This window comes from Enhydra lutris, unplaced genomic scaffold (genome assembly GCF_002288905.1).
Source record: "Enhydra lutris kenyoni isolate GAN:26980312 unplaced genomic scaffold, ASM228890v2 scaffoldscaffold925, whole genome shotgun sequence".
Classification (NCBI taxonomy): Eukaryota; Metazoa; Chordata; class Mammalia; order Carnivora; family Mustelidae; genus Enhydra; species Enhydra lutris.
Genome location: NW_019155009.1, coordinates 1 through 8,340, shown reverse-complemented (window position 1 = coordinate 8,340; position 8,340 = coordinate 1). Strand labels below are relative to the sequence as shown.

The following is an 8,340-nucleotide window of genomic DNA, read 5'->3' as shown; positions in this document are numbered from 1 at the left end:
GGGGGGGGCAGGATTTCTCACCTCTGCCTCAGGGCCAGCCTTGTGTCTCCCAACTGCGGGCCCCACTGTGACCTAGGACTCCGTCTTCCTGGAGCCTGAGCGGGATTTCGGCCTCGGCAGACCCTCCCTCCAGCCACACAGCTCCAGGTGAGGGAAAGCAGGAGGATGGGCAGAGTGAGGTCCCGGTCTGGGTCTTGTTCACCTTGTCGTGGAAACCCCGAAGGAGACGAGGAAGGAGGCGGGGGTGGACCCCGCGGTCACCCGTCCTCCAAGGCCCCATTCGTTCTGGAAGCCAAAGCAGGCCCTCGGGGAGAGCGGACCCTGATCCTTCCCACCCCCGCAGCAGGGCACACACAGAGGCCAGCACCACTCACGAGAAAAAGAACATGTATTTTGGGGAAGCAAAGTAATTGTGGCACAGAGAAGCCATTAGCCCATAGAGGATGTGCTAATGTGAGAAAAAAAAGTTTTTCTCTGCACCGTTTGCGTTTTTTCTTGGAGGAAAGTTGTCCTCCCAGGAAAGGCGTGGCTGGCCAGCGGCTGGCCGGGTGCGATGTATCTTTGAAGGAGGCAGTGCCTGGGGCAGTGCAGCTGCAGGGTGCGGCGTGGAGGGCCTGGTACCAGGGATCCGCACTGGCAGGGTCTGCCTGGGCCCCCTGGCACCTGGGCTGGGAAGGGCCACGCGATCCACTCGGTCTTGTTGGCATAGCTGTGGCCCCTGGGGGTGCCCTGTGGCCTGGCTGTCTCCCTCATCACCCTCCTCTGCTCTTGGTAGGAGAGGACCCTGTGGTAGCAGACACTGGGGTCTGCCGAAGCCTGGAGATCCTTTTGGCACCAGCTGAACTCCGGGGCCCGGAGTCCCTGGTGAGGCACCATTTTCTCCTCTAGGATCTGCCCCACAGCAGTCACGACCACCTGAGCCTCGGCAGAAGTGCTGTCCATGGCCGACCTACCCGTGGCTTGTCCCCGGCCCTGGGATGAGGAAGACTTGCCCTTTTGAAGGGAATCTTCCAGTCCTTTGCCTCTACTGGGAAGGAACCACTGGAGCAGGTGCTTCATCCTTCTCCTGAAGTAATTTTCCGGAGGCGCCGCCTCCTTCTTCAGCGAGATCTCACAGGCCTTGCTTCCCGAGGCCTCTGCTGACTCCTGGCTCTGGACGGGGCGTGTCACCTCACTGATCTGGAGGAGCTTCAGTTCGGACGACTGTTTGTCAGGCTCTCTTGAGGGGGACCTCCTGGAGCTCTCTCTCTCCTCGGGGGGGACACATGACCTGCTCAGGCTCTTCCATTGGTGTCGCAGTCCCGGGGGTCCCGGCTGCCTGTGGGGGCTCTGGCCACGGGATCTTGGGCCACGTGGCACCTGGGAAGTAGATGTGTCTTCGCTGGACCCGCTCTGGAAGCCAGACAGACATCCCTGAGAAGCCAAGACGTCGGCAGTGAGGAACACGTTGGACTGACAGTCTTGAAGGAGACGCTCAGTGGCACAGTCTTGAAGGAGGACCCCAGTCTCACAGTCTTGAAGGAGCACGGTGGGGCTGGCAGCCCGAGGCCGGTTCTCTGTCTCCATCAACTTCCGGGATTCCGACCCCCTGCGCCAAGCCTCAAGGCATAGCTCTTCGGGGTCTCGGGTGACCAACTTTGTAGGTGGCGGGGGGCTGTCGCTTTTCCCTGAAGACCCTGATCTCAGCTCGCCACGGAGGCCTTGGTTGTTGGCCAGCACACGGGGTTCTAAGGTGACTCCCCAGGCAGGGGCCTCCTCGACCTCCCCGGGCTCTTTGACACTCAAATCCTGGGGCTCTAAGCTGAGCTCTAGCACGGTCACGTCCCGTGAGGCCCAACCCCCATTCGCCCTCCTTGGCTCCTTCGTGGCTGTTACTGGACTTGGACTTGACTCCAAGGTCCTATTCATAAGAGTCTTCGAGGCAGTCTCACTGTGCCAGATTCTGCCCACAAAGCTGTATGTGAAGGTCCGAGAAGGTGGCCTGGTCCCCTGTCCAGCCGGAGGGCCACCCTTAGGTGAGGTCCCTTCCAGAGCCTGTTGAATTTCCTCACATGTAGGCTGGGGAGCACCGAAGGGACCCCCCCAGGTGGGATAAGACTCTTTCATCACCTCTCCTTGATAAGGCTGAGGAGGATTTCCCATGAACTTGGTGCTCGAGCTGGCCTTGGATATGCAGGTGGCTGAGCGGGGAAGGGAGGGCCGGGAGAGGAGGAAGCCCTTCTTCAACTTGAAGAGGTTTATAGGCTTGAGAACCTTGAGGGGGAGGCCCCACCGGTGCTTCACCCTAAGCCTTATGATATGTGCTTCTAGCATCTGCTGAGCATACGGACTGAGGATCGAAAAATCGTGGGAGGTGGTCATGCAGGGTTCCCAACACTTGGAAAGTGCTGGCTTTCCAGGTTTTCCGTGAGGGCTTGGCTTTCCAGGAAGGTCCGAGGCGTGGTGGGCAGCGAGCCTGGAAGGAACCTGACCCTCTCCGGACTGCCCCAACTTCCTGAAATGGGCTCTCAGGTCTTTTGCTGGGTGTTTCTCTTCGGCGCTGCTTGTAGAGGGCTTCAAGTCTGTTTCTGACTCCTTACGATTTCTTCCTGGAACCTTCCCTGGAGAGCTCGTCGCACCCCTCTGTAGATCTTTCTGGATCCTCCCTGCACTGGACCTTGAATCCTTGCCCAGGCTTTTTCCTGGCACGGTCCTTCCTGGGTACCTGGACCCAGTCTTCTGCATGGCCTGGCAACTTCCATCCGTAGACTCAGACTCCGACGTGGGGCTGTGCCAGCTGCGTGCCTGGGGCACCTTCTGGAACTCTTGTTGAGGCTGTATCTTCAGGGATAGCTGGATCCTGCGGGGCGGGCCCCTTTCTTGCTTCATGAGCCTCTTCCAAAGGTGCCACTCCAGTTGCTCCCGGAGCTCAGAGTTGACCAAGTCCCCAGGAAGGACAGAGTCTGACCCATGGCCCTCGGGGGCCTGGCCATCCTGTGGAAGGTCGGGAGGACCTTGGCTAAAAACTTCCTGAGATCTTTTCACCACAGTGGGTACCTTGTCTCTTTCTAGTTGCTTCTTCAGAAAGTGACATTCCAGGTTCTGAAGGGCAGTTGACACATAAGATGGTGTCTTTTGGGCTACAGAGCAAGACACCTTGCAGCTCTCCATATCAGGTGGCAGAGAAGGCAGTCCAACTGGGACAGAGGGTGCACGGCTTGCCTGGGGCTGGGTCTGCGCTCCAGGCAGGAGCTGGGGCTGGTCCAGAGGGAGGGGCTGGGGCAGGGGCTGGTCCAGAGACAGGGGCTGGGGCTGAGTCAGAGGGAGGGGCTGGGTCTGATCCAGAGGAAGTGGCTGGGGCAGGGTCTGATCCAGAGGGAGGGGCTGGGGCTGAGTCAGAAGGAGGGGCCGGGGCTGGGTCTGATCCAGAGGGAGGGGCCGGGGCAGGTGCTGATCCAGAGGGAGGGGCTGGGACTCGGTCTGACCCAGAGGGAGGGGCTGGGGCAGGGTCCGATCCAGAGGGAGGGGCTGGGTCTGATCCAGAGGGAGGGGCTGGGGCTGGGACAAGCTCAGGGTCAAGGGTTGGGGCGGGGCTGAAGGGTCCTGTAAGTCCTGGGTCAGGGAGAGGCATGGAGCCAGGCTGGCCTGAATCTGGAGCGGCAAGGCATGAGAGAGCTCATTGAATATGACAGACGGGAGCTCCAGTGGTGGATCGGTCACCCTGACAGTGGCCACCAGGGACTCGCTGTGCAGAAAGGGGAGACCCCAGAAGAGCTGGCTGCATTTCTGCTCCAAATTGTCCCCTGGAATCTTGGGATGTGGGGGCTTCTCAGGACCGAGCAGCTGTTTCGCTCTGCCCCTCATGCTCCAGAAGGGTGGGCAGCCCATGGTGTCCTGCCCGTCAGCTGGGGACTTGAGCATTCTCCCGAAAGACGTCAGCTGGTATTTTGACTTTTCCTTCTCCTTCCAAAACTTCAGTTCTGTTCTCTTGGTGGTGAGTATCTCCAGAAGCTTCTGGATGTCCGGGTTGATGGAAGGGGGGATCCTGGTCTCTCCCTGTCTGTGTGTGGGGTCTCCCCAGAACAAGGCCTCTAGTGGGCCGTGGGACAGAGGCGCCTGATGGGACTCCAAGCGTGCTGAGGTGGACAGGTTCCAGGCATTGGCGGGCGCCTGCCACCAGGACAGGGCCGAAATGGGGGAGCGTGAGCGGCCCAGGCCCGAGATGGCTGGGACAGGAGAAGCTGACCTGTCAGCTGACCAGGGCGTGTGCGGAGCAGAGCTCTGTGGGATGGGGCACGGCGGGGGTGCCCTTGAGTCACACTGACGGAGAGTCAAAGGAGAGTCCGGCCGCTCTGGGGCCAAGGAGGCTGTCAGAGGCCTAGGGGAGGCCTCGGAAAGAGGGAGACATGGCGGGGAAGGGGGAAGAGCAAGGGGCTGGTGTGAAAAGCCATCCGGGGGGAGGAAAGGCTCTGCTGGCCAGTAAGTACTCAGGGAGGAGTGTGAACTGACAGAAATTGAGGAGGTCATTGGTCCTGATGGCAGGGTGGAGGCCAGAGGCCGAGGGGGGCCCGTCAGCGGAGCGTGGGCAGGTGATGGGGCCACGGCGGGAGCAGCGTCTTCCACAGGCTCCCTGCATGGCTGACGGGCTCCAGCTGGCGCCCCTCGGCGCACCGGCCCAGGGGCTGCTTGACGGAAGAACTGGTGAAAGCCGCCCTGGTCAGAAAGCCTCGCCAGGCGGCTGTGGGAGACAGGAGGCGTGAGCTGCTGCCGCAGCAGCTGGGGCCAGGAGCGTCCCCACGGCCCTCCACGCCCCACACCCACGTCACTATGCTCCTTCTATCCCTCAGCCCGGGGCTCTGGTCAGTCTGCCCCCACGGCCCTCCACGCCCCACACCGTCACTATGCTCCTATTATCCCTCAGCCCGGGGCTCTGGTCAGTCTGTCCCCACGGCCCTCCACGCCCCACACCCATGTCACAATGCTTCTGCTATCCCTCAGCCTGGGGCTTTGGTCACAGTCTGTCCCCTTGGTTCCTCCCAGCCCCCCCCGAACAGCCCCAGAGGCTGTTTCTTGCAGTGCCTGGGTCACACCACAGACTCAGGGAGGCCCACCCAGGGGAGAAGGGGGCAGATTCTTTACCTTTGCAGAAGGGAGAACAGGTCCTGAACCTCTTCCAGATCCTGTAGGCAATCTCTGAAAACTNACAGGTCCTGAACCTCTTCCAGATCCTGTAGGCAATCTCTGAAAACTGGAAACAGGAGACTGGGTCACAGAGGAAGGCGAGGCACAGGGGTCTTACAGGAGGCTGGGTACAATGTCCCTTTAGGGGAGACCTTTGGGGGATTGGACTTGGAAGCCCCAAACAGCACTGTCCAAGGCCACGTGCCCGCACGGTGATTACAGGGTTCATGATGGGGATCGCTTTGTCTTTTCCAAAGTGCTTCCTCGTTCATGACCGTGTTTGGGGAGGAAGGACCATGTGGCCTCACAGAAGAATCTGAGTGGAGTTGAACAGCTTGTCCACAGTGGGAGCGGGAGGTCCCGCCCCCAGTCCAGGCCCTGGGCCCCTGCTGAGCAATACTGGTTTCCAGCCCCTCAGGGCTTTGTTCTGCCACAGAATCTGGGAAGGCTTGGGTTCCGCTCTCCCTCCTCGGATCCCCCAACCCCCCACCCAGGGCTCTGTTTCCGGAGGGATGGGCTCAGGCCCTGGTATCCTGGGGACAGTAGTGGGGCTGGGCCCTCAGAGCGGGGGGACAGGGGTGAGTGGCAGACGCTCACCTTTCAGAGTCTGGTTTTTCTTGCTCCTTCCCCTCTTGCTCCTTCTCCATGGCTCCGCTTGGTACTGAGATAAGAAAGCAGAGGGAGGCTGGGACCCCCGCCCCAGCAGCAGGTGACCGGGTGCTCAGGGCCCTGACCTCTGCTAGAGAGGCAGTTCTTAACCTCCGGTCCTCGGCCACCAGTCACTGTGTTTGGGATGCTGTCCTGCACCCCTCCACCACACCTGGACTCCGGCCCGAGATCTTCGGGGAGAAATCCTCATGTCCCTCTAACCCCTGCCTGGCCTGGCTTGTCCTGGATGGACGGTGCTCTACCCTCTCCTGACAATTCTATCCGTTCCCATCTCAGGAGTCTCCAGTTACTCGGAAAAGTGGAAAGAATAGAAAAGAAGATAGAATCACACTCTGCTGGGTCTGGGCCAAGGGTTCCTTACCTTCCTGCTCTTCCTGTGTTTCTTGCCCGGTGGTGAGGATGGATCAGGCTGGAAATATGAAAGTAAGAGGAAGAGGAGTCCCAGTCCCCATACGAAGGCAAGGGTGGCATTAACTGCCCAGATAGTGGGACTGGAGCTCAGCCAACCATCAGTAAGGAATTCCTGAGGGAAGAGATAATTCTCCATCTCTTTCCTCTGAAAAGCATTAGTCCCATTGTACTGCTGCCCTCAGGCAACTGAGCCCAGAGTCAGTGTCCATCGCACTGCTGCCCTCAGGCAACTGAGCCCTGGGTGTGTATGTGCAGACACAAGCCTCACGCCCACATCACAGAGCTGTGGTCTGGTCACAAAGGGCCCTTGAGGGCAGGTAAGGGACACAGGTAGCTGGACCACATCCCCTCTCCAGCACCAGCCCTGTAGCTCTGTCATCCCTTCACCCTCCCAGGCCTGGCACTCCTACCCGCTCACCCTGCTAGAGACAGATCTTTGTCAATATGCCTTTCATCCTGCGTGGAGCTCAGAGAATACCTGTTCCCCTTGGGATCTCCAGTTGGGCTCCATCAGTTTCATAGCTTTTAAAAATCTGGACTTGTCCTTGGAATTTTGGTTAACTCCCAGGAATTTTGTCCTCTGTCTGCAGCTCCAATCTCCCCACATAATATGTTGTTGCCCTGCATGACCCTAGTACAAATGAAACTCAAATTTCTTTGTGCTTCTTGAGCCATGTGCACTTTGAAAACATCTTAAGATGCTTCATTTCAATTAATCTTCACTAACTTCAGCTAGAGGGACTTAGAAAGCTAATGATTATTCCAAACTTCAAAGCTAAGTAAGTACAAACAAAGTGAAATAGTTAAACCTCCCAGGTATGTTTCTCAGTCAGTTCTAGTCTAGTTCTAGTGTAGGATTGGGCGGTTGTCGTTTTCACAGACTTTCATCCCAGGGCCGGGTGGTTCTAAGGAATCTCTCGTACTGCGGACGTGCCCGCCATTTCCTCCACGGCGGATCAACTGCCTCATCTTTCCGCGTAGTCAGGATCGTTAAACACCTTACCTCTCATTTTGTGTGTTTACTCAAAGGCATGAGGAGCCCAAGGCGGCCGAGCAGCCGTCTTCAGTTCCACTTTAATGGAATCACAGTATGTCTCCTGGTGGTAGCATTCTTCCCTTTGAACGAGGATCTCTAGATCTGCGGGGCGTGAGGTCACAGAAACAAGGAGCAAAGTTTTCCTAGTGACATCACTAGGGTGACGCGGGTGTCCCTCCACGTCTAGCGCTAGCTGCCCGGACCCGTGAATCCTGACTGTGGGAGAAAGAGCATCACATACGTGCGCATTGATTCAGAGCATACTCAGTCTCCTGAAGAACGTTGTCCCAGGACACATTTTGCCTGCAAGTGACTGCCACCCAGCCAGCTCTGTAACGGAGTCGTCAAAAGGCCATTTCGTTGTTCTCACAAGCCAGTTGCTTTGGATGGTGGGAAACATGGTACGACCATGAATTCTACCATCCTGGGCTCACTGCTGCCCTTCATCTGCTACGAAACACATTCCTTGACCAGGGGCAAACTGGGTGGGACACCATGCCAAAGGGTAAAGCGTTCCATAAGTCCGAGGATAGTAGATTTAGCAGAGGCACTGTTTGCAGGGAAGGAAACGACATATCCAGTGCAGGAGTCTATTACAGACACGGAACTGAGATTTGTGCTTCTGCTGAGGCTCAGGGGTCCGTGGTGTCCGCTGGGCCCTGGACACCAGCTCCTGGCCACCTTTCAGACTCCTCGGTGCATCTGTTACTGTCTGAAAGAAAAGGACACTGCGCCTTTCCGTTTTTGTTCCTCCTTTTACTTCTCTCTTCCTACCTGGCCTCGTTCCACAAACCATCAGCCATGGGAATCGTGAGCTTTCTCTCAGTCTATAAGTCACAAGCACCCCTCCCCTCCTCCATGGCGGGGGCTAGCCAGGGCGTCACTGTCTCCTTGACTTTGCATGGGAAGAGTGGAAGTCCACGAACAGTCACAGATTCACGCATGGACGCTGCAGGACAGGCGGGAACTCTGCGTTAGAGCTTCTCAGCAGATACTGTTTTCTTCCCGGGTCCATCACTGCCTCACTAAGATTACATGTATGTCACATGTGGGCAGAAGGCTCT

General features: G+C 58.0%; 1 protein-coding gene across 1 annotated transcript; it reads right to left on the bottom strand.

The window, feature by feature from the left end:
- Positions 1-663: 663 nt before the first annotated feature.
- Positions 664-6,385, bottom strand: LOC111140412 (spermatogenesis-associated protein 31E1-like; the record flags this gene model as incomplete). The annotated part of the gene is made up of 8 exons (XM_022492672.1): positions 664-1,989; positions 2,110-2,253; positions 2,794-2,973; positions 3,037-3,176; positions 3,495-4,717; positions 5,119-5,179; positions 5,758-5,821; positions 6,191-6,385. Coding segments are annotated over 8 exons (3,333 nt in total), but the record flags the coding sequence as incomplete, so codon positions are not given.
- Between the last annotated feature and the right edge of the window lie 1,955 nt (positions 6,386-8,340).